Here is a 25,617-nt window from a genome sequence, read left to right as displayed (position 1 = left end):
AGACAAGAACAAGAACAAGAACAAGTTGTCTGTGACCTGGGGTAATATCAAAATACGCGAAGTACCGCACCGGATCCAACGCTGCAGCTTTATCACAGGGCCGTTACGACGGGCCGGCCCGCTGTGAGATGGAAGCCACAACAGACACTGGGCTGACTGCAGTGGCTCGAATCATACGCACTGTAAGATACGCCCGAGCGTCTTTGAAGATCGGACGCGCCTTTGTGCATGACCTCACCCGATCCTCCAGGCTGAGACGGGGATTCACGGGCTGCTAATTCAGTATACCCTCATGAGCCCAGAACCGCAGAGCACACCAACATTCCTGCCCAAGGAACAAGCCATGCGCAAGGGCTTGATCCCAACCCGGCAGATACTTGGTAGGGTAAAATTGCCACTCCAAGGCACCACCTCCACCCCCAAAAGCTACAACCCCACACATATTCAACTTCTACTCTCACCAACAAGTCTGCCCACGACATTGCGGGCGCACTGCCCCCCGAAACCTTGCCCAGGTGCCTGGACATGATGCCCCGGGCGGACACGATCTCGCCGCCACCAACAGCAGAAGCAGCCGCCAGCGCCGACCTGTTCTCCCGGCCCCGGCCACGGCCTCCCAGGTCGCCTTCCCAGGCTGCAAAGATACGAGTTCAGAACAGGCGGCGTCAGTACCTGGAGAATAACCCAAGCTACCTGTCCTCGGCGGACAACCAGCTTGCCGGTAAGCCCTCCTGACCAGGTACCATGGTCGTAGTTGCGAAGAACGACCAAGTCCCACGGTCCGGCAAGACAGCCAGGCTGACTTACCGTGCGATGGCCTCTCATCAGGCGGACTCGCTGACAAAGCCTCCAGACCAGGAGCTCTACGACACCATGATCCGCAGATTCCAAACGCCCGCCGAGCGCGAGGCAGAAACCCGTCGAAGGGGCTGGGGCAAGGTCCTCGAGACGTCGCTGATGCGTGGCGAGGACCGCCTGGACAGGGTGGCCTCGTCCCTCTCAGGTGACAGGCCAGCGCCGGGGCCGGGGCGCTTTCAGCCCGCCTCATCTTCTTCACCTCGTGCAGCAGTACCGTCGTCCACGGCGGGCGCGGGCGACAACCAAGGACCTGTCGCCGCCAGCACGGCAGCAGCAAACTTCACCATCGACGCGGACCTCGCAGAATCCGCACCCGCGACGAAGGAGGAGGGCCGCGCCGTGTGGGAGGACTTCCTGCGGGAACGATTCATACGCGGCGGGGATGATGATTTTGACTACGGTCCAGTAGACAGGGATGAGGGTCTTGATGAGCTGGAGTCCCGGGACCGGGAGGAGGAGTGGTTCGACGGGGAGGAGCCGGGGTGGGCCAGCGACGGGAGTGAAGGTAGTGCTGGTAGCCCTGTGGCTGTCGGTGCGGACGGCGAGCCGAGCACGAGGAAAGGACCGAGGGAAAGGGTGTTGACTGGGCAGACTGGTATCCAGGATTACTGACGGAAGATGGTCAAGAATTGGGTACAGATACCACAAGGCAATGAGGAGAAATCTATAGCGAAGTAGGTGCACTTCTCCTGGAATGTAGTTCGACAACCACAACAACGCCCACGTATTACTGTCCCGGCTTCTCCTGCACAATACGGTCCCCGTCATAATATATCTCCTTGACCTTGACGCTCCGCAGGTGATCAACCCCGCCGCTGAGCTCACAGTCGTGGTGGAAGAGCCACCACCTGTCACCCCCCTCGGGGAACTCGACAACAGAGTGGTGCGTCGTCCACCCCAGCACAGGCTCCAGCATACGGCCCCCGTACACAAAAGGTCCCATGGGCGAGTCTCCCACCGCCCAGCACAGGTAGTGCGAGTCGCCCGTCGAGTACGAGAAGTAGTACTTGCCCTTGCGCTTGTGGCACCACGCCGCCTCGAAGAACCGCCGGTCATGGTCATCAGCCGCGATGCGCTGCTTCGTCTCCGGGTCCAGGATCACAACCTCGTGCACCCCGCCGTCCAGCGTCCGCATGTCCCTGCCCAGCTTCGCCACCCGGGCCCCCATCGCCACCGCCCCGGGGCCCGAAGGCTCCTTGGGGCCGGACCACGAGGCGTCAAAGTCCGCGTCGCCGTGGCCCCGCTGGTAGCACTGCAGCTGGCCGCCCCACAGCCCGCCAAAGTAGAGGTACGAGGCCTCGTCGTCGTCGACCAGCACTGCCGGGTCGATCGAGTATGTCCCTGGGATGAACGACTCGTCGGCCGTGAAGGGCCCCTCGGGCCTGTCGCCTACTGCCACGCCGATGCGGAAGATGCCCTCCTTGTCGCGCGCCGGGAAGAACAGGTGGTACTTGCCCGTGGCAGGGTTGCGCGCTGCGTCGGGCGCCCAGAGCTGCTTGGACGCCCAGGGCACGTCGGCCAGCGTCAGGACGGCCCCGTGGTCCGTGACCTCCGACGCCGGGTCCAGCGAGTCCAGGCTGAAGACGTGGTAGTCGGCCATGTCGTACTGGTCGCCGTTGTCGTTGAACTTGATGTCCGTCTCGCGGTCATGCGACGGGTAGATGTAGACCCTGCCATTGAAGACGTGTGCCGACGGGTCCGCCGTGTAGACATGTTTGATGAGGGGTGCCATGCTGCGCGGGCGTGTGTGCTGCTCTCGATTGTCCGCCCGGCGTTGATCCAACTGCCCAGGTAGACAGACTACTTCGGTACTCAAGTAGGGCGTGCTATTCGAAGCCGAAATGTACGGTGACTCGAGTCGGGAGGTAAGTCTTGGTCAGTCAATGAATGGGTGAGCCAACAGAGGCATCAAAAGAGCAGTGGCAGAACTTTATATCAACTCATCGCGACCCAATTGACCCGTACAACCGCCCCTACAAGCGCAGGGTGGGCCAAGAGATACTGTTCAAATGGGGCCAAGCGCATCCACTCGCAAAGCAGTTGGGTTAGTTGGAGGCATCGCATTTACCCCCCAATTTAGCCGGCGGGATCCTGCAGGCATGTCCTCTGTTCTCTCCCTATGGGGGTCGCCGTCCCCTCTCGTCCGAGCTGCCCAGCCGGGCCGAGACATTTTTCGTCGCTGATGAGCCCAGAGTCTAGCAGCCGAATCGGTGGAAGGATCCATTGTCGAAGTCCAAGCGACGCGCTGCCCGGCCTCGTTGATTGCACGCGTCAGCAGACATGTTATAATCAGATGAGACTGTTAAGACAGTCATTAAACATTCGTTCTATGAGCGGGTACCCTCCCCCACCACACATGCAATCTAAGACCACACAAGATAGATATAAGAATTACCAGAAATATGAACAAAGGTAGTAAATGGGTATGAACAGGCTTATACAAGACTGGCTGGCGTAGCTGCCGCAGCCGTCCCGAGATCATCCAGCTAGTATCTGGAGATGATTTGGGGATTTCCCCCGAGGCAAAAAGAGACAAAACAAATTAATCTAGAAAGACCCAAGCTCAAACATCTGAAACCTATATGGCCAGAGATCTGCATGAGATGTGCAAAACAAAGGGACGGGCCTGGAAATTTTCTCGAGAACCCCTTGGAACCACCTCACAGATCATCGTCTATCCACGCATCTCCATACGGATTCCATTCTTGCCCGGGGTAGCTGGTAGCACTCATGAGAGGCGCGTCCTCGCCCTTCTTCTTTCCACCAGTACCCAGCATCATCGAGTCGTCAGGCTCGGTTGGGTTGAGAGCAATCTTCTCTTCCATGTCGCGCACAAGTTGCTTTCGCTTGTGCTCTTCAAAGATCTCTTGTGATGTTTGTACCGGCTTGCCGCTGCTTGCGCCGTTGGCTATGCCGCCGTTGATGCCCTCCTCGCCTTGTCTTGACTCACTGCCACTGTCGCTCTTGCGCTTCTTGCCTAGCTCTGAGTCCGTCGGCGATGGAGGTTCGACCTCGTCTGGGGATGTGGATTTCGGGGTAGGCACGCGCGGCGCTGGACTCGGTGCCGAAGGGTTGGTCGCAGTTGCCGGCTCGATGATCACCGGCGGCACGTCAACAACAAAGCCCTGCTGGGCCGGAGATGGCTCGTTCTTGGCCGCAGGCTGGGTTTCCGGACTCCTGCTCGGCAAAGGCCCAGCAAACTTAGCCTCAGGTTCTCCAGGAGGCTCTTGCGCCGGTGATATATTGACGGTGTGGGCCACGGCAGCCTGCTGCTGCTGGTACTCCTTGGGCTGTACCGGTGATGCGTGCTGTGATTGTCGCGGCGTGGCACCATATATGTCTTCCTGCTCAGCCGATGAAGACGGTGTAGGTGATTCCACTTTTGGAGGGTCATCTGTTAGAGTCACTGGCGGCCTTTCGTACGTGGGCTCAGGGCTGATGACAATTCGCTCGGAACTAACATTCGCCGCTTGTTGTTGTACCTGGTGGATGGTCTCGCTGCTCTGAGTGCTGGAGCCGCCTTGATTGGTAGCAGGAACAGAGGTCAAAGATGACACCTCGCTAGCACCGCTGGTCTGGCGCTGAGGCACCAGGTTGGAGCCCTGGTGAGGCTGAAGCTGATCTTGTCCCGGTTGTGGCTTGACAACAGCAAAGGTGCTCCGGGGAACAGTCTGCGATGGAACCTGGGCAAACTCGGTCTTCTCCGCCTCTGGCTGCTGGAGTTGCGGCCGGCCACCCCTGTCCATTGAGACTGGAATAACGGGACTCGCGTCAGGCACTGACGAAAGTTGCTGCTGGGTTTGAGGAGCGGTACGCTGAGGGCCATCACCCAGTACGTCAGCAGGCGTAGGCGCAGTTTGCTGAGAGCTTGCAAAGTCAACATGTTGGGCGGGGCTGCCTGTCTGCTGAGGGACATGCTGCTGCTGGCCAGGGGCAGTGCTCGGGAATTGTGGGTGCGTAGAGGACGGCGGGATATGCTGCTGTACCGGTATTTGCGGTGGAGGCTGTTGTTGCCCTTGCGATGGCGGAGACGGCGTCGCATGGTGTCCTTGCATGTACTGCTGTTGAGGAGGTGGATGCTGGGCCATGACCATGGGAGGCGGTGTCCCCTGGTAAGGAGGATACTGCGGCCAACCTTGCTGCACCATGTGAGGAGGGACACCTGCGGACACCTGCCCGGGGGCCATGCCAGGGTATGCCCATTGATGTGGTGCGCCTTGATATTGTATGCCTGCCTGTGGCATTGGCAGTGGTTGCCCGTAAGGTGGCCCTCTCATCACGTCTGGTTTCGCAGCAGCCATTCCTTCTCCATGGACGGTAGCGTATCCTTGCGGGATGGGGACCGGAGCGTACTGAGGTTCTGGGGCACGCTGGGCCATCTGCTGCTTCACGTTTGCTGCTCTCATATTGCTGGATGCCGCTGCTGGCGCCTGCGACTGTGTCTGCCCCGCCGGTGGCTGAGAGGGCCGCCGTTGCTGTTGCTGTTGCTGTTGTTGTTGCTGCTGGTGGTGTTGGTGTGGTGGCATCTCGTGAGGCGTTTGAGACGTGTCCGCACTGATTGATGGCCGTCCACTTTGTGGCTGAGGACGTGTCTGTTGCTGAGTTAGAGGCGGGCTTGTCTTCTGCGGCGAGGGCCTCTCATGCTGGTTGCTCGGATATGGTTGAGATGTGATCCTCGACTGCTGCGCCCGCGGAAGCTCAGGCGACGGCTGGCCAGCGCTGTAAGCCTGTGACTGAGCTTGCGATGTCTGGGTCTGCGACGCCTCATCCTGTGAATCAACAGGAATCTTTTGTTCGCCTTCTCCTATCCCCATGACCTGCTGTGCCTTTGGAGGCATCTGCATCTGTGGTAGTCTCGATCCTGTCGGCTTTGCCTGCGGGCTCTGGTTGGAACTGTACTGCTGCATGCCGGCAGGATTCTGACCCTGCTGGACAGCCCATTGTGGCCCACCGGGTGGCGGCCTTGCAGATTCAGGATGCTTGGGCTCCTTAGAGGGCCTCTTGAAGACACCCATCATGCCCTTCATGCCCTTGTTCTCTTTTTCTGGCTTCGGCCTATCGTTCAACGACTGCGAGTCGGAGATCTGGTGCACAAAGGTCTTGCTACTTTTGAGGAGCTTGGAGAAGGTGCCCTCCTTCTCCGATCTCTGCTCTTGGGGCGGCGATGTCATCGTCATCCCCTGCGAAAATTGGGCTGGTGAGAACTGCTGCCCAGAGGGCCCGGACTGGCTGAGCCCATTCTGCCGACCAATACTCCACGGCGACTGTGGCTGTTGCTGGGTGAAGCTCTGCACAACGGCAGCTATCTGCGGTCCCGAAGGCCTGTAGACCGAAGATTGTTGTGTTATTGGAGCGGGTTGGCCTTGCCCACTTGGACTTTCCCAAGACTGCGTTGGTGTTGAGCCGAAGCCTTGTCCCGGATTCGGCGGTGGGGAATTCTTCGGTGGTACGCCCGGAGGGGAGGTCTGCTGGCTATGATTGGGCGCGGGAGATTCCGAGGGAGAGGCCCGTTCAGAAATGGCCTGCTGCTGATCCGAGATCTGTGACTGCTGGCCTGCCATGACGCCCTGCGATATCCTCCTGGTCTGCGGTGGGAAAGATGCACCAAGCTGGCCGGAGGATGCCGGGGTGCCGTCTTCCAGATTCTGAGCGCCTTGAGAGGGCGCGTCCTGGTGCTGATACTGTGAGCTATTGCGAGGAGAAGCTGAATTGCCCGTGTGTCTGTTCGGCGCGTGAAGTGACGCGATGTGGACCGGATGCTGCTGTGTGAGTGACTGAGACGCCGCGCGGTTGCGGGTGCCGTGCATGTCCATGCTAGGTTTTCGAGAACCACCGACGTCGATCTGGTTGACTACTGATCCAGATCGCTGGCGGCTTGAATCGCTCTGGCCGCTGGGAGAAATGCCGTCCTGAAAATGCCCAGAGTTGATATTCGGAGAACTACCAACCTGCCGGATCGGTACCGCTGTCGCAACCTGTACGACGCCCAGGGGCTGTTGTTGGTCTTGGCCCCTCTGGGGAATAGACAACGGGGAGCCCTGTCGCGGCGGCTGCTGTCTTTGAGCAACAGCGCCTCCAGGAGCCTGTGTTGTCAGAAGGGGACTCGCAGACGATTGTGTGACGGGTGAAATTCCAGGCGATGTCTGCCGCTGCTGGAACGGGCCAGGTAATACTGTATTGTGCCTCTGCATCGGATCTTGGCCATTGGGGATCCCCTGGCCCTGATATTGTTGCTGCTGTAGTTGCTGTGCCCGCTGGGCCAGCCCAGCGTATTGGCCCTGAGGTGGTATCACTGGTTGACCCTGCATGCTCAACTGTTGACCCTGGGCCGGCAGGAAGAAGCCTGGCTGTCCCGGTCGCTGTACCACCAGCATCTGACCCTGTGGGTTCAGACCCTGGGGCTGGTCAAGCCCCGGGGGCGACCGCGGCGGTCTCTGAGCCTGCTCCCTTGTTTTGGACTCCGACCGCTTCCCGAAGATGTTGGACAGCAGGTTTCCTCCCGAAGGCTTTCTGCCCCTTTCCTCTTCGGCTATCGCGCTCATGGCGGGGGTTTGGCCGTATCCCTGTCCTGAAGGGGTCCGTCCGTGATCCGAGATGCTGGGTCGCGAGCCTGCTGTTGAACTCCTCGGACGCCCATAACCTGACATCTGGCCATCATCACCGGGTCCGCCGTGCTGGTTCATCTGGTCCGGATAGGCCATAACACCCGCAGGATTCGGCCGCTGTCCCTGAAAAGACGGCCTTTGGCTTGCGCCATAACCCAGCGGCTGAGATGGCTGGCCTTCTGTCTTGTCGCGGTTGAGCATGCCAGCGATCTTGGAGAATCTCTTCTTGGGCTGTCCAGGACCGAAGCCGACGACAGGTGGACCCATCACGCCCTCTGAAGTTGCAGGCCTCGTGACTTCTTGTTGTGAAGAAGAATTGATGCCCAGGGCGCTGGGGCGAGTGAAGAAGGGGCGCTTCTCCTTGGGGGGGCTGAACGGAGCACCACCGTTGCCATTGCTTGAAAAGGGTGGCCCATCACCGTTGGACTGCCCGTTGCCACGGAGGCCGAAGAAATTAGAGGGCCCTCTTCTGCCCTGGTCGTCGACGGGGATGCTTGCGTCGGACACGTCGTCTGCCGTGAGACCACCGTTGGGCTGCGGTCGGCCAGTCATGGCGTCGCGCTGGTCACCAGCATTCCCAGCAAGCCTGTTGCGTATGCTTGAGAAGACATTTGAGTTACGCTTACTCTCGGGCTCGTCGTGGAACTGTGAGTTTTGGGTGATGTTGGTAGAGCTCCGGGCCAGGGCAGCACCCTGGGTGTGCTGCATGAAGGGGGCGTTTGGAGGCTGGAACTCGCCGTTCTGCGAGGACGGCCCGGCAGATGAGAGCAGAGCAGGCTGACCAGGGCGACGCGAGTCGACAGGTGAGTGGGTGGGAGGCGACACGGACCTGGTGGACAGGGCGCCGGTTTCCTTGTCGATGGCATAAGCCTGGTTCTGCTGCTTGAGGGATGAGATGCTTGGCGAGTGCCGGTGCCTTGGAGAGGAGAGGGGCTGCTGCAGCTGGGACTGCTCCATCTTCCACCCGGGCGGCAAGTTGAACTGGCCGTTAGACATCAAGCTGGGCGAGGGCATGCCCGGCGGCGGGGAGGAGGACTGGAACTGCTGGTAGCTGACCGGGGCCTTCTGCCCAAGGTAGCCGGGCTGGGAAGGGCCCGACTGATGGTGCATGACGCTGGGATTGGGGTTGGCGCCGGGGTTGGCGCCGAACTGTTGAGCAGCGGGCTGGAAGTGCTGGGCGGAGGGCTGCTGTGCGTGTGGCGACTGCATCATCACGTAGGGGCCCTGCATGAACTGAGTGCCGTGCGGGTGAGGCGAGGAGGACTGTAGTTGGTAGTTCATGGTGGGCGAGGCGAGGGGAGACGCGCCCGGGACAGGCCCGGGACGGGCACCGTTGCTGGCGTTGGGCGTGGTGTTGTCGGGCTTGAAGACAGCGTTGGCGATGCGACTGGCGCCGCCAGCCTGGTAGTAAGGATGTGGAGACGGGCCTTGGGGGTGGTGGCCCGGTGGAGAAACAGCGCGATGGGGGTCGCTGAGGTCGGCGGCAGAGATGCCCAGGGCGGAACCAAACTCGGGGCCGGGGCTGATGGGAGGGAGGCCGACGAAAGAGGGCTGGCGCTGTGGCGTGGGCGCAGGTGGAGGTGATTCAAAGACGGACATTGTCGTCTTGTTGACGGGTTCGTCCTCGACTGTCTGGGTCGAGGGCGGCTGGGATGGGAGGGAGCGGGCGAGCGAGCACGAGGGGAGGGAGATTGGAAACGGCAGCTACCATTGGACGGGATCACACGGCACCGGGAGCTGGAGCTGGAGCTGGAGATGGAGCTTCTGCTGGTGCTGCTGGTGCTGCTGGTGCTGCTGGTGCTGCTGGTGCTGCTGCTGACAGGCACATTGGAGGAAGGAACTGGACTGGGCGGTGGACCAGACAGGAAAGGACAAACTGCAGGGCAGAGCAAGGGAGGAGAAAAGACGGGGACGCCAGGACGCTGGGAGAAGAGACTGCAACATAAAACCAACAGCCTGCAGCCGGTGTAACTCTGGAGAGGTCCACGGCCGGGAATTACATCGGTGTGTGTGTGTGTGTGTGTGGGAGGGAGTGTGTGTGACTGGCAGAGGAGGGAGTACGGCTGTAATAGACTTCTGTTGTTATTAGCAGTGACTATGCCCTCTCGAGTTTGTCTTTCTTTCTTTTCTCTCGCTCGATCTCTCTCTTTGCTGTCTGCCTGCCCTGCCCTGCCCCCTCCCCTCCAGCCTGCCCTGCCCAGCCCTGCCCTATCACCAACCAGAGCTGGCTGAGCCGGGGAGCTGGGATAATGTGGTACACAAGTAGTCGGAAGGATTCGCTAGATGGGGCCAGCTGAAATGAAAAGAACCCAACCGAGCCCGCATGCAGCAACCATAACGGCGACTGTGACCTTGCATCTGGGTCCCGGCAGCCTCTAATTTTATGCTCTTGCACTCGAGTATGCCCTGCTGCGCTCCGCTGCGGCTGTTGCGTGCGAGTCGAGGCTGTGAAGAGCATCGATTGACAGACATTTGACCCCCACAGACCGGGGGCCAAAAAAACTGCTCACTACCTCTCAGCTCCAATTGCGGCTGCAAGCTGCTGCAGATACCAGATAAAGGAAAAAGGCGTTTCCCACCGGTTCGAGACCCGCCACGGGGCCCCAAGGATGGGTCGGACCGGCGGCTGCGGTAAGACTGGCGACTCGAGCTTTGACCTCCACATATCAGCCACAATAGACCTCGAGACATGGCTAGATTTGGTTGACGGGTTGGCCGCTCTAATAAGTTCCAAGGTCCTTGATTAGGTACTTAAGTGGGCGGAAATGTCGGCTCCACCGGCCCTGGCTGGCCCCCAGTGGCCAAACAGCCTACTTTTCACCGGGGCCGTTGGAATAAGAAATCATGTCAGCGCTAAGCTGAGTGCCCAGGTACCTAGGGACTTATGTGTCCGGGTACCTAGGCACTCCCGCCAGTAGCCTGCCTGACCCAGACTACTTGAGTACCTAGGTACCTAGGTACCGAGTTGACGTTGCTCACTCTTGTTAATGATGGTGGAGTGCAGGGCAAGTCAACGGCGGCCCTAGCAACCACGTGTGATCCTCCCAAGATTCGGTTGAAGAGGTCCTCCTGTGCGGAGTACATACCTGCCTAGGTACCTAGGTACCTAAGCAGGTAGTAGACCCAGGTACTCTGCACAGAGCACTGCGTCCCAAAGTGAAATCTAGCTCAGAGTTCGTTTGTGAAACATTGGATGAACTTCGAATTTCTCACCGCACATCAGATGCCACAACATTGATGCTATCTGTACATCTGTTTCAGCTGCAAAAAGCCGAGTATGGGCCTTCCAGTCTGTCTGCGAGAGCCAACGGCGAATCAGCCGCATGTCATCACCGATTGCTGGCTACATTGCGACAAGTAGACCGGTCAGCCTAAATCACCAGAGGCCAGTTGCACAGTGCTGTCCATCTGCCTGATAAATTGGCCAGGACCTTAGGAGCCCGCCTGAGCTCTCCTTTGTGCGCGGCTCGGAGACGACAAATTGCTCAGAGGAGCGTCGTCAATCCCCGTGCCGCAGTTTTGAACTCACGAGACGTACTAGCATACAGCAAATGAGAGCTTGTTTCGATGCTAGTAGGATTGATGGCCTCATCATGCACCGCCTTTGCAAGTGTGCCTAGGTAGTGCAAGACGGTAGGGACGCAGCAGCCACAAATACGCTCCATAAGCATGGCAGTCCTCCGATCGCTTGATACCAGAACAGTACTGCGGATCGATGAGAACGAAGCACATGATATCAAGTTCAGGTTTGATGTATGTAGGAGAGGGGAGAGAGAAAGAGAGAGAGACAGACAGAGAGGAAAAGAGGGAAAGGGAGAGAGAAAGAGAGACAGAGAAAGAGAATCGGCTTTAGGAACAGGTGGACACCAACAACTGGCGTGTCAGTGAAAGGCTCAGCCATATCTCTCATGGACAGGCAGGAGAGAGACGGCACGACTGACATGAGGAGCAATGTGATAATCATACCCTCTTATTGCCATCCGAAAGTCATTTTTGCCATCACTGGCTTGTTCGTCTTCACAACCCCCAAAATATTTTCAAGTACCAGTCAATTTGCAGAAGCAGGGTACCTAAGTATCCAGACTACCACATGCGAATTAATAAGCATTGCCTGATGTGTTGCTTTTCGCAATGAATTATCGCTCGCTCCAAAACCAAAGTCGATGTGTGGTCGAGTCACATTCGAGACTGAGTCCCACCTTGACCTTAAAAGCACTCCACAAGCAGTTGCAAAGTGGTTGTGTTGCTACCACGCCGAAAAAGTGCTCTTTGTGCCGTCGTAGTACCTGGAGGCCACGGAAGCTCAGGAGCCAAAGGCTCTCTTTTAAGCCTCGCCGTCGGGGGTCTCATCCTTGACCTCAGGCGTGACCTCGGCCTTCTCCTCCAACACAGCCTTGTCCTCCTCAGACTCGGGGCTGGCGGCACCCTTGGCCTTCTTCAGAGTAGCAGCAGGCTTCTTGCCTGACTTCTTGACACCCTTGACACGCTTGGCAGGAGCCGGTGCGTCCTCGTCATCATCAGCAGCGTCGTCCTCGATGACAGCCACCTTGCGCTTGCCCTTGCCCGTACCGGGTGTCTTGGCCGGACCGGGGGATTCCGGGGCCTTCATGGTCCAGCCCATCTTCTTCTTGATCTGAGACTGCAACGGTATGATCAGCGTCTTCCTTTGTGCCGTGAGCCTTCCTCAGGCTGGGTGTTTGCTTACCCAAGCGTTGACTGCGGAACGAGGGTTGGTCATGTTCACCGCGCCCGCGAGCATCGGGAAATCAATCTGTCGGTAGAAGATTATGTGTCAGCAGACGGTAAAGCCAAAGGTCAAGCGTGAGATGCCAGATCCAGCCGCCGCCGGTATGAGAGACGATGGGGATAATGTCAGCGGTAAAATGCGGCGCCGCGGTGTCGACGTCGCCAACAGCATCAATAAAACATCAACGGTCAGTAGCGGGGCGGATGGGGCATGAAAGCACCTGAGCCGAGGCTGAGACAATCGAGGCAGATTGAATAACCGGAAAAGTCTTACCTCAGGTGCGACCTTGAGGCAGGTCATGGCCTTGCCCAAGATCTCCTGCTCACGCGTGGTGAGGGAGTCGTAGCCGCCACCAAACGCAGCAGCCTTGGGGGTGGCGGGAGCATCACCGTTGTCCGCCTTGTCGGATTTTCCTGCCATGATGAGGGAATGTAAGGAAGGAACAGTGAGCAGTGACGGGGAAAGCTTAGGGATACTGCAAGATGGTGGTGTTGCTTGTGTGAGTGCTCGATGGATGTTGATGGTGGGAGGGTGCAGGTGTGGGAGGGGAAAGTTGCCTGATAATTGAAAAGCAAAAGTGGCCGCAGCCCACCGCTCGCAGCCAGGCCTGCTGCAAATGCACGCTAGAAGGCAATCGCCCTTGGAAAACAATGGAACGCAGCTCACTGCATGCTGTGATTCAGAGCTCAGGAATTGTTCATCCGATTGATCATTGCGCATCTTGCCGTGTACAAACACGCATGAAAACAGCATCGTTGGTTCCAATGCCCTTGATCAGTCGCACGTCTAGACTAATGAGATTCCTGCCAATAGAAACCTCTTGTTCCTATCTGGAACCTTTGGACCGTCAACAATGTTTCTATTTACGAGGTGAGCTTGTTGTCGAGTAGAGGGAGAACGGTCAAGATCAAAACAAATGGTTCCCGAGGGCTAGGGTGACTGTAGACACATCCAATAATAAGTGTGGCCAACGACTTTACTACTAATTGTTTCATATGCCATAAGCCATCACAGCCTCTTATCCACTCCTTGACCTCTTAACATCGAGCTCGGCCAGGCACGTAACTCCTCTGTCTGCGTAACTCCTATGTCTGTCCCAATCATCTCGTCAAATGAGCATGAGAATGATGAAGCGTCTTTAACTACCTCACATCACACAATGCGTATTTTCGTGGGTTCCAGGCTTGTAAATTGTCGAAATGTTCTCAAATCAGACCCGAGGTCCATTAGCATTTCACATGGACGTTGCCATGTAGCAATGATCAAACATGAGTGCCCGAGTCTTCTATGGGGCTGGCCACATAAAATGACTCTGGGATGCCTTAAGTGTGCAGAGCTGATGCTCCAGAGCTGTCTTGAGCCAAAACAGGAATCAAGTAAAGCCTCCGGGCCCGTGAGAGCTGGAAGCAAAACACTGTACCAGCCTGTGCCAGTCTGACATTGACTTAGCCCGCTTATCCGTCACCTGAGAAACTCGCCCAGCTTCGTTGCCATGTGGGGCCAGCCCTAGCGATAGGCTTCACCACGCAACCTGTGAATTCGTCCAAATCAACAACAACCCTCCAACCCTCCGCCCCACCAATCTTCCGATCTTCCAGGTTTCGCTCAACTTCCCAACCTTCGAGCCACCCGGCTCCCAACTCCCAGACCCCGACTCCCAACCTCCCATCCGTCCTCCCATACACGATCTTTGCAACAAACACCGACAATGGCTGCCTTGATCGACGAGGACCTGGATGGGGGCCGCGAGACCACTTGCAATGTGGCTTCACTATTGTGATGAATCATCTTGTTGCTTACCCAGGCATCATCACCAACCTTCACCCGTTTCAAGTTCCTTAGCACATCTCAATACGAGCCATCTTCTCTCCACCAGAAGGACCTGTAGACTAAAACCACAACTAAGAGACCCTCAGGAGTAGTAGCGAGGACGTCATCGAGGATGTCATTAGGTCGCTATCCGAGAGAAGCTTGTGACCGTATGCTGCACTCAGCAGCAGCAGCAGCAGCAGCAGGCGGTCTAGGTTGCTGCCATCATGGATTGGAGTTTGAGTATCTGCTTGATGCGATGTGAGGACCCAAGTTTTTATGAAGCTACTCATTTCGGGGGTGTATTATCCCACAAGAGCGACGGTCTTTGCGCATTCATGGTGCTGGGGTGGTCCATTTGATGTTCAAAGGCTCCGCACACACACCTGGAGTGCCTGGAGGCGGTAGCATTGCATAAGAGTTGATACAACTAGGAATAGGGATGCTATCAAGGCGACAAGCAATCTAACAGGCGCTGAAATAAAAAAGACGTTAGTGTTCCTCAGAAGGCAGATAGATGGATTGCCCAGTGGTGGTTAGATATGGTTGACATGAGATCGGCCAGGCGCCTTTCTCGTTGCCGCTTCAGAACACCCAAGCCTTGGCACCGTGAGGCCCCCCGCCCCGGCGCCTACATATCGCACGTGCTGTGGCTTGCCACCTCACTCGAGGTCAGCACTCACAAGCATTCGGCACGATTCCTTGGCACCTGTGCCCAAACACTCAGCCCACTGCAGCACTGATTGCCCACCGCCCCTCTCAACACCCCAATCTCCTCAAGACCCCCCCAAGAAAAACACCTGTGCCTGCCCAGGTATATATCGACATCAAACGGTTACCTCAACCAAGGACACATACCGCCGTGCAGGCCTTTGTCTGACCTGTCACAACCGCCACACCCGCATCCCGAAATGGCCAACAACCAAGAGGCCCCAAAGCCCCAAGCTCCGATGGAGGCGCGCCCCACCTCTTCAAGTGGCACTGACGCATCCCGCGGCACGACGGGCCCGATCACACAAGCTCCAGTGAGTCCATCCTGTTTATTCCGAATGGCTACCTAGGTACTTAAGTACTGACGCGCTGGGCCGCCCACAGAAGGCCGAGCCGCGCCCAGTCGCGCAGAAGCAGGAGCCTGAGCTCCGCGGCGGCGGCATGACCATCGGCTTCAACTGCTGTCGCGGGCATTGTAACTGTCATGAGACATGCTGCTGAAGGCTAGCACGAGGGATGACCAGGAAGCCCCTGGCTGGAGGTACCGGATGATTTAGGGAGTTCCGGGCAGCAAAGCGACAGGAGAGGCTTGAGCTCGAGCGACTTGAGCAAGGCGTGGGAGTGAGGCACCATGGGCGGTTTGGTTTTCAAGCAGGAAGAGCAAAGTCTGCCTTTAGAGATATCCGATTTTGATCTAGTCCCGCGCTCCAATTATATTGTTGACGGACCAGCACCTCGACGCCAGGCACAAAACCCACGTGGAACCCAGACAGGATTCTCATTTGATACACCCGTACCGGACCTGATCGATATATTCTCCATCCCGTATCACCAAGCGTAGGTAAATCTCGACGACCAGATCCTCTTGAGATATTGCATAAATGTTTCCCAGATGCTCCCAGATACAGGGCGGAAAATGGACTTGCTGAACTCGTGGCCGCCAGCCGTCGGCGCCGGGCTGACACGGGTTGTCGAAGTCAGCGCGGCGCTCGGTTGTGTGATGAAGCTCCCGGCAGCTGTACTTGGGGGAGGGAACAGAGTCGACGGAGTCGCCGTGATGCCCAGGGTCGTGCACATGGACGCTGGTGGGGCGGAATATTCTTCACACTGGCCGTGAAGTTCCGCCCCATAGGTGAACACATCCGCCAGGAGGCTCTCGCCTTCCCCGTTGCTTACGTCGGTCCTGGATGAGTAGCTAACACCCCCCGGAATGGTCCAAGCTGCGTTGAACAACGTATACGGGCCGACGCAGTCGCCTTTGGTCATGAACATAGTCGTCTCATGGAGGCCGGCAACTGGGAGGCCTGGCCGGGGCACCTTGTACGAGATTGTGAGATTCGTTGGGAGGTCTTTCCTGTCGTTGCGGACGGCGGCTGTGACATTTATTTTTCCCGTGTACTGCAGCAGGCAGGTCTGACGCCTGAGTAGAAGGACAGCGTCCTGCATTGGATATCCCTGGCCGTTGTTGTCGAAGAGCAGTCTTGTGCCGTTAGTCAGGATCAGATCGACGACGAACGACGAGATGCCCGTGTCGATTGGAATAGTCGCGTCAATAGGGAAGAACTGCAGCCAGACGTCAGCACAATCCTGGCCCTCGATACTCCGGCGCACTTACGACAAAGGTATCGTCAAGTCCATAACCACTGCCGTGGATGGTGGAATTGATCACGCAAGACCCCTTGCCACAGTCGTGTTCACCATTACGATTCTTATAGAGAATTTCCATCCATACAATCTCTTTGCGCGATAGGTTGGTAGTTTTCACTCGTATGTTACCAATTAGTTGCAAATGCCTCGCCGCCTGTTCCAGTGCAAGCCGCAGGTCTACCGGCTTGACCATGTAGGGCTCAATAGGTGGAGAAAGCGTGACACCCGCGGGAACGACCTCGATCATTTTCTGGAGGACCTTGCGACAGACATCCTGGAACCTCTGTGGGTCGGCCATAGCCTTCACCGTGACGTTGGCGTCTGAATTGAATATTCGTGCATCTGAGTCTTTTCCCTGCCCAACTGCTGGCCCCACCACGAGGGGGTTCGTCGTGTTGTTGTCGAGGTACTCAGTTATGACCTTCATATCGAATTCGGAAACGGTAGAGTCGGACGGTGATTCGCCTTCTTCAACCAACTCCGGGAACTCGGTATCGTGGACGCCTCCCAACGTGTGCCCACAGGCAGTGACCTGAATCATCTCCTCTTCTGTGAATCCCATGCGATCGAACTGCTGGCGGAACTGCTCAATCGAGTGCTCCGGCTGAGGCACTCCCATTCTTCCGGGCCCTGGGGCGTCCACCCTCCCAGCCTTGACGGGTATTCGTGGACCTCCACACGACCGGACCGAAGCGTACACCCCAAGGGCAATCAGGTCGGACAAGCTTGTTTTCTTTGAGAGATAGCCATTGAAAAACTTCACTGGTGGTGCTCGCGTCAGTCCTGCTACGGTTCCCAACGTGCTGCATTCTGGAATATTCCAAAACATGAAAGACGGGGATCCGTAAGAGGAGAAAAGTGATACTAACGAGTGGAGTTGAATCCCGGCCCCTTACTCTCCCCATCGTCGAGCTGATACTGCAGGGAGCCATCCAGGCCTCCCTTGCCCGTCCTAACATCTGCCGTTGCCATGTCGTGAAATGCGACCCTCAGCCACCTTTACCACTGTTATTATTACGGCGTCCCTACCTGCTAAAGATAAGAGGAGTAACATACTCAGCAGCTACCTGCCTTCCTGGCCCAGATGCTTCGTTGGAGCACGGAGAGATGGTGTCTGCAAAGTTACGCGACTTGAATATTCTCTGCTGAAACATGATCTCCTCCAGGTCGTCGATAGGGGAAGGCCATGTCGGGTCGGCGAGTGCAGCAGACAGCATAAGTGCCGTCGTTACGGCCCGCGAGAGGAGTTCTCGTCTCATTGTGCCAGACGAGCTTCTTGAGAAGTCTGTTTGTGTGCCCAGGACGGTCGGGTGGACAGCCGACTTTGTGCGGTAGCTCACGCCGCACAAGTCGTTCACCAGCGGTCTGCGGCTCCTTGTAGAACTGCTTGTGAGAAGCCGAGCAGACCATATCTGAGTAAGACCGGTGTGCACCAGCGATAAGAAGAAGGGTTGCATGCGGCTGGATACGAGGTTGTCTCTTAGTGGGCAACCCGCGACAGGGATATGCACATACGGGCATACAGGCTATTCCACTCGGGGGTTAGCTAGCACCTCAGCAGGGGTAGGTATTATCTACCAAGTGTGTAGGTACTGAGGTACTTAGGCATGTAATTGGTGTGCAATGTGTTGACACTCGCTCCTGGACAGTGCTTGTGAGAACCCAAATGTATTCCACTGGTCAAGGCCACTCTTGTAAAGACCCAGCTACAAGCGTCAGCAAGAGCCTGGGTACTTACCTAACCTACTTAGGTACTATACTAGAAGATTATAGGTCTATCTAATAGTTAATAAGCCTTCTTATAACTACTTAGAAAGATATTATTATTAATTAGCTAACTATAAGTAAAGGGTTAACTATTAATAGTTCTAATTATAAAAAGGTTTTTAATTAATTAAAACTTTATTAATATAAAAATATAAAAATTATTTTAAAGTAGTTTTTATATCTTTCTTTTTTTTAATTATTTAGATAATATTAATTAAAATAAAATATTACCTTTAAAAAAAAGTTTTAAAAAAGTTAAATATTAAAAAAATATTTATAAAAACTTTATAAAGCTTTAAAAAATATTAAAAGCTTTCCTTATTAAAAGAAATTAATACTTAATTCTATTTTAATTAAATAATATATTAAAGCTTAATTAATTAAAATAAAGTTATTTATAATTAAACCTTTATTTATAATTAATTAATTAATAATAATATTTTTTAAATACTTATAAAAAAGATTTAATTATTAAATTTATTTATAAAGTTATATTATAATACTTAAATAAGTATTTAATTAAATTTCTTTAAATATTAGAAATATATATATTTTATTATAATAGTTTTAAAATTAAATATATATTATATTAAAAACTATAAGTTTATTTAATAATTAATAAAATTTTTATAATTATTTAAAAAATATTATTATTAATTAATTAATTATAAATAAAAGTTAATTATAAATAGTTTTAATTATAAAAAGTTTTAATTAATTAAAACTTTATTAATATAAAAATATAAAAACTACTTTAAAATAATCTTTATACTTTCCTTTTAATTATTTAAATAATATTAATTAAAATAAAATATTATTTTAAAAAAGTTTAAAAAAAATTAAATATTAAAAAGATACCTATAAAAACTTTATAAAGCTTTAAAAAGAATATTAAAAAAACTCTTTTTATTAAAGGAAATTAATATTTAATTTTACTTTAACTAAATAATATATTAAAATTTAATTAATTAAAAGAAAGCTATTTATAATTAAGCCCTTATTTATAGTTAGCTAACTAATAATAATATCTTTTTAAGTATTTATAAAAAGGGGGTTTAACTATTAAATTTATCTATAGGGTTGTACTATAGTACTAAGCTTTAACCCACCACCTTAGCACCTTTTCGCTTTTGGCCATGCCAGATTTTGATCACCAGAGGTGATCGGGCCTTGACAAAAGAATAATACAAAATCATAGGTAGCTACCTAGGTAGTTGGTTGTAAAGGATAATGGATGCCCCCACACCTCCAGGGCTTTTGAGCATGGCTTTTTGTTTATATGACTTGATGACTTAGCCTCCCTAGGTGGTTTTCCAACTCTAGTAGCAATTTGTCACCGTCAAAACACCACACATCCTACAATCTCCACCAACAACAACAATCTCCACCAACAACAACATACCACTTCAACAACAGAACAGGCACAGATCCATCAGGAGTAGACAGGATGCATACCACGTGACCCACTGTGTTCAATACGACAATGGATCACTCAAAGGCGAAGGTATTCCAGCAGGGACCCAACTTTGTTCAGAATTCTAACCAGACTGACAGATGGGCGGACTCGCCCAGAGATTCAATTCCAGTCAAAGGAACAACGGCAATGGCCGACAGTCAGCAGCTTCCGATCTGTCTGAGCAGTTTATGCCTGCCACAAATCATTTCTCTCCAGTGCAAATTCCTGGGTCTCAGGTGCTCCATCGCAATGGCCGCTCAGAGGTCCGTTCAGCTTCGTCTTTGACCGCTGGTGAAAACCTCCCCGAGGTCGTTGGCAACAGGTCCCAAAATTCCCAACATGTTACGTCTTTCAGCGCTCCTCATGCCTCTGTGGTAAGTAACAGTGTCATTAATCATGGCAGTGGAAATGAAAGTGTCTTGACTAATGAATCGATTGCATTGTGATCTCTAGGCAGCTATGGAAATCGACAGTCCTGAGATTGTCACCCCAGAGCAATGGACGATCTCGGACCTCGAGCAACGACTGAGGGTCGCAAGCCAGAGAATCCAGGATCTGGAGAGCGATGCAGAAGTCCACGAAGAGGAGCTGCTGATCGCCAGGAGTCAGGCCCGGATCGATATGGACCAAGAAGTCATCAGGCTGCAGCAGGAAGTCCGGACACTGGGAGAGCACGAAGACCACCTCATTCGTGAGCTCGTGGCATCAGATGCCCAGCTCAAGTACCTGAAAACCACGGAGACGCAATTGAGAACCAGGCTGTCCCATTTCCGCACGATTTACTGTCTGAAGCACGCTTACAGCAACCACCTGAAGACCATGAGCCCCATAAAACAATGCGCAGCGAAGCGACTCCATGAGAAGTTTTTAGAGACCGAGGGCAAGTACATGGAGGCAGCGTACGAGTTGTACGATTTTCTCGAAGCCAATGGTCTTAAGGAGACTCTTCCACCAGATGTTAAGGCCATGTTGGCCAAAACAAGGGGAAAGAATGAATAAAAATCTCCACTCTTTGAAGAAGCGAGAGAGGTTCCTGAAGAGAAAGGCTAGCGGAACTGCTATCAACTGCGAGGGACCACGAAGAGGTACCTAGGTAGAGAGACGAAGTTTCCATACACTTTTTGCAAAATCCCAGGGCTAATGTGTGTGGCACATTGAGTTCTACGCATCGATGCTTCTCGGGACCATGTGAAAATAAATTTCAACACAGGGGTCCAAGAATCACCACATCACTCGCCGCCACTCCAGTGATTGTCACGCCCCCTCTGTTAACACGGAGCTTGCCTGATCCTCGCACCACTTCCAAAAGTTCTGGCCCAGATTATCCTCCTCTGCTTTCAGCTTTGCCAGTATATCCGGTCTACCGACCTGCTCCTCGGGCTGTACCCTGCCAAACGGAATAATGTACGCGCCGTTATTTTCCAGAGTGATATCCGGAGAGAAGCCAGCATAAAGCTCCGTGTACCCACCGAACTTCGGATCGTAAAGAAACAAGCGGTCGGCAACAGCCATAAATTTGGAGGGTGCGCCTTGGAATGCGTTCGTCTTAAGGTTGCCTGGATTTGCTGCAACACTAACGATTCCTTGCCTCCCGTATCGTCTTGCGTATTCATGTGCTAGAATCCAATTCCCAGCTTTCGACCTTGCATAGTTTCGTCTGCCGCTTGAACAGCCCACTGGCAGGAGGTTGAAGTCGATCCCGTCCGCAGGAACGTGAGATTCTGCCATGATACTTGATAGCCAGACGACACGGACGGCCCCCGGAATAGATGATTCAGCCGCAAATTGGAGTTGAGGAAGCAGTAGTTGGGTGAACAGCAGTGCAGCAACGCAGTGCATCCCTACGAATTTCTCTATACCTTGCGCGGTCTTTGATTGTACAGGGACAGAGTCGGCACCGATTCCCGCGTTGTTCCAGAGTATGTCAAGGCGGTTCTCCTGTACTGAAAATTCGGAGGCTGCGGTTCTCACCGAATTCAAGTCGTTGAGGTCCAGCAGAAGAGGCCTGAAGATGGCCGGGTGCGCTGGCTGGGGGGTCATGCATCTAAGTTTCTCGATGGCTGAGTCGACTCGTTGCTAAGAGACGCGATCAGCATTCGAGTCCGTGTCGACACAGATCGGGACAATGCAAGGAGGGCCAATAGTTTCAGGACGCACCTTGGAACGCGAGGCAATATACACAGTTGCGCCCGTCCCACGTAGCATCTTGCAGAGCTCGAAACCAACACCCTGATTTCCACCTGTCACGATGAAGACGCTTCCCTTTCTGAGACCCACGTCTCTTTCCCCGAATGTTGGTGCTGGTGGGAATATTTGCGTCCAGCGCTTTGGATGTAGCATGGCCATAGCTGTACCTAGTTCGGCGGATTCTCTGCGAGGAATTGGTTGAAATTGTGTGGTTCGAGCCACCTGAAATCTTGAATTGTCAATTCTGAAACCGGAATGAAGAGGGCAAGCATGTTTGTAAAATGGTGATAGCAAGGCAAGACAAATCACTGATAGTTCATACCACTGGGGTGAGATGGTCGCTTCGAGTGACCGCCCTTCTTGGACGTGTCATTCTAAAGTTGCCACATGTGCTGACGGCGCCAATGTCAATTTCAGATTCAGAGGCTGAATCATAATCAATTGATGGGCTCTAAAGGATGCAACCATGATGTAGTCATTCTGAGCCATTCCATCTTGCGTCTCAGTTAATGGCTGACACCGATCGCGCATATGCTGACAGTCAGCATGTGGCAACTGAATCGGCGACTTCCACGGTGTCCAAGGCCAGCAACAATCCCGAAATCAAAGTACAAGATCAAAACCTAGCTGGGTTACTACGTAGTGACATTCAGTCCCCTGGGTCCCCGAGATGCGTATGTTAGTAATTAAGGCGGGGGTTTGCTTAGCACAAGGTTGCCACCTGGTTTTGGGGAGGGAGGGGTGGAGGGACGACGACACGGATTGTCGACCATGAAATGCCCGGACTGATCCAGCTTATTGTCCTCATCGCCGTTGAGTCGGTCCTGCGGCTCTTGCAGCTGCAGTTGGAGAGGATGTTCACACCGGCACTCAAGAGCTTGGGAGAGTTCCTGTCTCAATGATGTCACCCAGCACCCAAAGTCCGAGCGGGGGTCTTGAGAACATTTGAAAGGACCTCGGGAGCTTTCGAGCCCGGCGACGCGATTGAAAGAATCCTGTGGTCAACCAAAATCTGAATGCACATTATTCGCAGAGAACACCATCTCGGGCATATCATCATCCAAAGGAGACCATCATTCACAGGCATGTCTCAAGAGCAGGCCATCTCTGGGGGTGGCGACTCCTCCTCCTCCTCCCAGTCGGTACAGGCCCGCCGAAACCTCTTCGACGAAGGCTTAGCCATCCGCGCCGAGGTCACGGGGGCCCAGCATGTGGAGAGATCGTGGACCAACGCGTCGGACTTCTCCCGGCCGATGCAGGAGCTAGCAACTCAAGCAGGCTGGGGACTCATCTGGGGCCGGCCGGGGCTCGACCGGCGGACACGGTCCCTGCTGAACGTGGCCATGCTCGTCGCGTTGGGCAAGGACACAGAGCTCGCAGTGCACGTGAGAGGGGCGATCGGGAATGGGGCTACCGAGACGGAGATCCAGGAGGCCATCATGCAGGCCTCGATTTATTCTGGGTTGCCGGCGGGTCTGGCGGGGACTCGTGTGGCCGACAAGGCGCTGCAGGAGTTGAAGGATGAGAAGGAGAAGAAGCAGACAGGTTCTTGAGCAGCACATGGCAAGATCGGCTGTAGAAGCCTGAGATAGTGTACAGCTCCAAGGCTTCAAGGTTGCCTTCAACGCGGACCGCTGCCGTCAACTGGTGTTAGCCATGTCATCTTGGTCGACAACATTGAACCTCGTTCCATGAAATCCAGATATGTCCTGGTGTCTACAGTCTCACTCGAATGACTTTCTTGAGAATATGAGTCTCACCTCAGCTCCAAGCAAAGATTGAACAGACCATGTCCCGTGCTGACAAATCCTGGCATCCATCATTTGTTACTTCTCCAAAGGTCCACCACGTGCATTCCCTTTGCCAACCTTGGGACCTGACCATATCCACACATCTACACCCTGCAACCATCACGCCCTGAATCTACCATCTCCGTGCCATTCTATGAGTCTAGAACCATCTATACTGGAGATTTTCTCCTATCTCAGACCAGCATGGCGCCTCGCTCAGCCGAGGAGCTTCGGTCAATGGGGCAAATGAACCCCCGCCTCAGCGAGGTAATTACTCTGCCCCGGAGGATTGCCCCATATGCCTCAACGTTCTGATCGCTCCTAGATGCTGGAGACACATCCTCTCCCAAAGCCTCCTTTCGTGGCAGACTTTGTTGCCCTGCGCGAGCATCGGGCTGCCATGCTACGCGAGAAGCATCACCTCCGTTACCTCCCGGGACCGATCAAAGAGGTCACAGAACTTGACCACAGAATCAAAGTCAGGGATGGATCAGAGATCACGATCCGTATTTACCGGCCTGAGGAGTCTTCCGTCCCCAATCACGGAAGTCCGTTGGTTGTAATGTATCACGAGGGTGGCTGGTCGATGGGCGACTTGACGGATGAGGAGACGAACTGTAGACTATTTAGCCGTGACCTGGGGGCTATCTGCGTCAACGTGGAATACAGGTCAGCGTCTGTCCAAATATTCGCCTCTTCCCTTTCGAATCGACGAGGAGGCGAGCGATAACCAGTTTGATGAGTCGGCGGGCTGACGGTACGCAGGCTGGGCCCAGAGCACAAATTCCCAACTGGCATCAACGATTGTTGGGACGCACTGAAATGGGTGAATAAGCCCCTCCGATCCTCTGCATTCCCATCCTCGCTTTGCTGACTACCCAGGCTGCTGACAACGCTTCTTCGCTGGGTGCCACACCCCAGGTCGGATTTGTGATTGGCGGTGGCAGCGCTGGCGGGAACATCGCAGCTGTCCTGGCACACCTAGCTAGGGACGAGAAGTTGAACCCACCACTCACCGGGCAGTACCTTTGTGTGCCCGCTATCACGTGCTTTATGCCACCTGAAGAGATGCCCGAGCAGTATCGTGCTGAGTACCTGAGCCACCCGTCCATCACGCCCTCCATCGACCCGGTATTGCAGGCAGACAGCCATGATCCGCGGGGACTAGTCCGCGTGGTGGGCGCGGATGTTAACCAACCCCTTTTTGTCCCATTTCTGTACCGGAACAGACCTGGCGGACATCGAGGCTTGCCTCCGGCCTATTTCCAAGTCTGCGGGCTCGACCCACTCCGGGATGAGGCACTGATTTACGAACGGGTCCTCAGGGAGGAGGCAGGGATCGAGACAAAGCTGGATCTTTATCCTGGCCTTGGACACTACTTCTGGACTAACTTCCCGCTGCTAGATGCAAGCACGCAGTTCGTGCAGGATACTGTGAAAGGGGTGAGGTGGCTCTTAGAACGCTCCTCAAAGAAATCTTAACGGTAATAACTGAAAATTACTAGCTAGTATTAGCTACAATAGGAGCGTAACTACTAAGTCCCACACTCTACCGCCTAATTAAAAGGCTATAATAATTAATCTAATAATTAACTATTCTTTAATAATTATATTTAATAAATTATTACTTTAACTTTTAAAAATCTCTTATATAATTTATAATATTTAAATTTATTATAATATTAATAATTTTATTATAAATAAAGAAAATAATTATTAATAATTATATTTATAATTATATAAAAATAAATTTTATTTTAAAAAATATTATTAATATTTAAAATAATTAATATATTTTTAAAAATTAAAAATTATAAATTTAATTTAAAATATATTAAAATTTATAAAAACTTTAAATTTAAATTTAAAATATAAAACTTTAATTTTTAAAAATAAAAATTAAAGAAATTTAAAATAAAATTAAATTAAATTAAATTAAATTAAATTAAATTAAATTAAATTAAATTAAATTAAATTAAATTAAATTAAATTAAATTATAATATAATAAAATAATTAAATAAAATTTAATTAAAATTTTA

The 25,617-nt window shown here is 53.2% G+C and overlaps 9 protein-coding genes across 9 annotated transcripts; 4 read left to right on the top strand and 5 right to left on the bottom strand.

The window, feature by feature from the left end:
- Positions 1 to 18: 18 nt before the first annotated feature.
- KVR01_003108 (uncharacterized protein) lies at positions 19 to 3,136 on the top strand. The gene is made up of 2 exons (XM_044793789.1): positions 19 to 721; positions 854 to 3,136. The coding sequence occupies exons 1-2, from the start codon at positions 526 to 528 to the stop codon at positions 1,468 to 1,470; spliced, it is 813 nt and encodes a 270-aa protein (XP_044648123.1). The 5' UTR covers positions 19 to 525; the 3' UTR covers positions 1,471 to 3,136.
- Positions 1,586 to 2,590, bottom strand: KVR01_002111 (uncharacterized protein; the record flags this gene model as incomplete). The annotated part of the gene is made up of 1 exon (XM_044790858.1): positions 1,586 to 2,590. One exon carries the CDS (start codon positions 2,588 to 2,590, stop codon positions 1,586 to 1,588), a length of 1,005 nt encoding a protein of 334 aa, XP_044647126.1.
- Positions 3,137 to 3,140: 4 nt separating the features above from the next.
- KVR01_002576 (uncharacterized protein) lies at positions 3,141 to 9,637 on the bottom strand. Its single transcript, XM_044784724.1, has one exon. It carries the CDS (start codon positions 9,060 to 9,062, stop codon positions 3,519 to 3,521), a length of 5,544 nt encoding a protein of 1,847 aa, XP_044647591.1. The 5' UTR covers positions 9,063 to 9,637; the 3' UTR covers positions 3,141 to 3,518.
- A 1,860-nt stretch (positions 9,638 to 11,497) lies between these two features.
- On the bottom strand, positions 11,498 to 12,812 carry KVR01_003317 (uncharacterized protein). Its single transcript, XM_044794422.1, has 3 exons — positions 12,484 to 12,812; positions 12,169 to 12,234; positions 11,498 to 12,102 (listed from the first exon to the last, which is right to left on the bottom strand). The coding sequence occupies exons 1-3, from the start codon at positions 12,628 to 12,630 to the stop codon at positions 11,788 to 11,790; spliced, it is 528 nt and encodes a 175-aa protein (XP_044648332.1). The 5' UTR covers positions 12,631 to 12,812; the 3' UTR covers positions 11,498 to 11,787.
- A 2,118-nt stretch (positions 12,813 to 14,930) lies between these two features.
- Positions 14,931 to 15,231, top strand: KVR01_003736 (uncharacterized protein; the record flags this gene model as incomplete). Its single annotated transcript, XM_044785276.1, has 2 exons — positions 14,931 to 15,044; positions 15,115 to 15,231. 2 exons carry the CDS (start codon positions 14,931 to 14,933, stop codon positions 15,229 to 15,231), a joined length of 231 nt encoding a protein of 76 aa, XP_044648751.1.
- Positions 15,232 to 15,558: 327 nt separating this feature from the next.
- Positions 15,559 to 17,636, bottom strand: KVR01_003366 (uncharacterized protein; the record flags this gene model as incomplete). The annotated part of the gene is made up of 4 exons (XM_044793938.1): positions 15,559 to 16,293; positions 16,346 to 17,139; positions 17,247 to 17,374; positions 17,434 to 17,636. The coding sequence occupies 4 exons, from the start codon at positions 17,634 to 17,636 to the stop codon at positions 15,559 to 15,561; spliced, it is 1,860 nt and encodes a 619-aa protein (XP_044648381.1).
- A 1,710-nt stretch (positions 17,637 to 19,346) lies between these two features.
- On the bottom strand, positions 19,347 to 21,946 carry KVR01_003684 (uncharacterized protein; the record flags this gene model as incomplete). The annotated part of the gene is made up of 3 exons (XM_044792834.1): positions 19,347 to 19,411; positions 20,917 to 21,676; positions 21,758 to 21,946. 3 exons carry the CDS (start codon positions 21,944 to 21,946, stop codon positions 19,347 to 19,349), a joined length of 1,014 nt encoding a protein of 337 aa, XP_044648699.1.
- Positions 21,947 to 22,767: 821 nt separating this feature from the next.
- On the top strand, positions 22,768 to 23,475 carry KVR01_003338 (uncharacterized protein). The gene has a single exon (XM_044788026.1). It carries the CDS (start codon positions 22,804 to 22,806, stop codon positions 23,338 to 23,340), a length of 537 nt encoding a protein of 178 aa, XP_044648353.1. The 5' UTR covers positions 22,768 to 22,803; the 3' UTR covers positions 23,341 to 23,475.
- Positions 23,476 to 23,671: 196 nt separating this feature from the next.
- KVR01_003574 (uncharacterized protein) lies at positions 23,672 to 25,120 on the top strand. Its single transcript, XM_044789371.1, has 4 exons — positions 23,672 to 23,844; positions 23,903 to 24,246; positions 24,343 to 24,403; positions 24,460 to 25,120. Exons 1-4 carry the CDS (start codon positions 23,782 to 23,784, stop codon positions 25,057 to 25,059), a joined length of 1,068 nt encoding a protein of 355 aa, XP_044648589.1. The 5' UTR covers positions 23,672 to 23,781; the 3' UTR covers positions 25,060 to 25,120.
- The last annotated feature ends 497 nt before the right edge of the window (positions 25,121 to 25,617 follow it).

This window comes from Diaporthe batatas (assembly GCF_019321695.1).
Source record: "Diaporthe batatas strain CRI 302-4 chromosome Unknown Contig00003, whole genome shotgun sequence".
Classification (NCBI taxonomy): Eukaryota; Fungi; Ascomycota; class Sordariomycetes; order Diaporthales; family Diaporthaceae; genus Diaporthe; species Diaporthe batatas.
This window is presented reverse-complemented; position numbering and strand designations above follow the sequence as displayed.

Coding starts and splice junctions, on each gene's coding strand:
- KVR01_003108 (XM_044793789.1), top strand. CDS start 526: ATGATGCCCCGGGCGGACACGATCTCGCCGCCACCAACAGCAGAAGCA. Junction 722..853: donor GGCGGACAACCAGCTTGCCG/GTAAGCCCTCCT, acceptor CAAAGCCTCCAG/ACCAGGAGCTCTACGACACC.
- KVR01_002576 (XM_044784724.1), bottom strand. CDS start 9,062: ATGTCCGTCTTTGAATCACCTCCACCTGCGCCCACGCCACAGCGCCAG.
- KVR01_003317 (XM_044794422.1), bottom strand. CDS start 12,630: ATGGCAGGAAAATCCGACAAGGCGGACAACGGTGATGCTCCCGCCACC. Junction 12,235..12,483: donor GCCTCAAGGTCGCACCTGAG/GTAAGACTTTTC, acceptor TTCTACCGACAG/ATTGATTTCCCGATGCTCGC. Junction 12,103..12,168: donor GTTCCGCAGTCAACGCTTGG/GTAAGCAAACAC, acceptor ATACCGTTGCAG/TCTCAGATCAAGAAGAAGAT.
- KVR01_003338 (XM_044788026.1), top strand. CDS start 22,804: ATGCACATTATTCGCAGAGAACACCATCTCGGGCATATCATCATCCAA.
- KVR01_003574 (XM_044789371.1), top strand. CDS start 23,782: ATGGCGCCTCGCTCAGCCGAGGAGCTTCGGTCAATGGGGCAAATGAAC. Junction 24,247..24,342: donor TGCGTCAACGTGGAATACAG/GTCAGCGTCTGT, acceptor GACGGTACGCAG/GCTGGGCCCAGAGCACAAAT. Junction 24,404..24,459: donor GTTGGGACGCACTGAAATGG/GTGAATAAGCCC, acceptor CTGACTACCCAG/GCTGCTGACAACGCTTCTTC.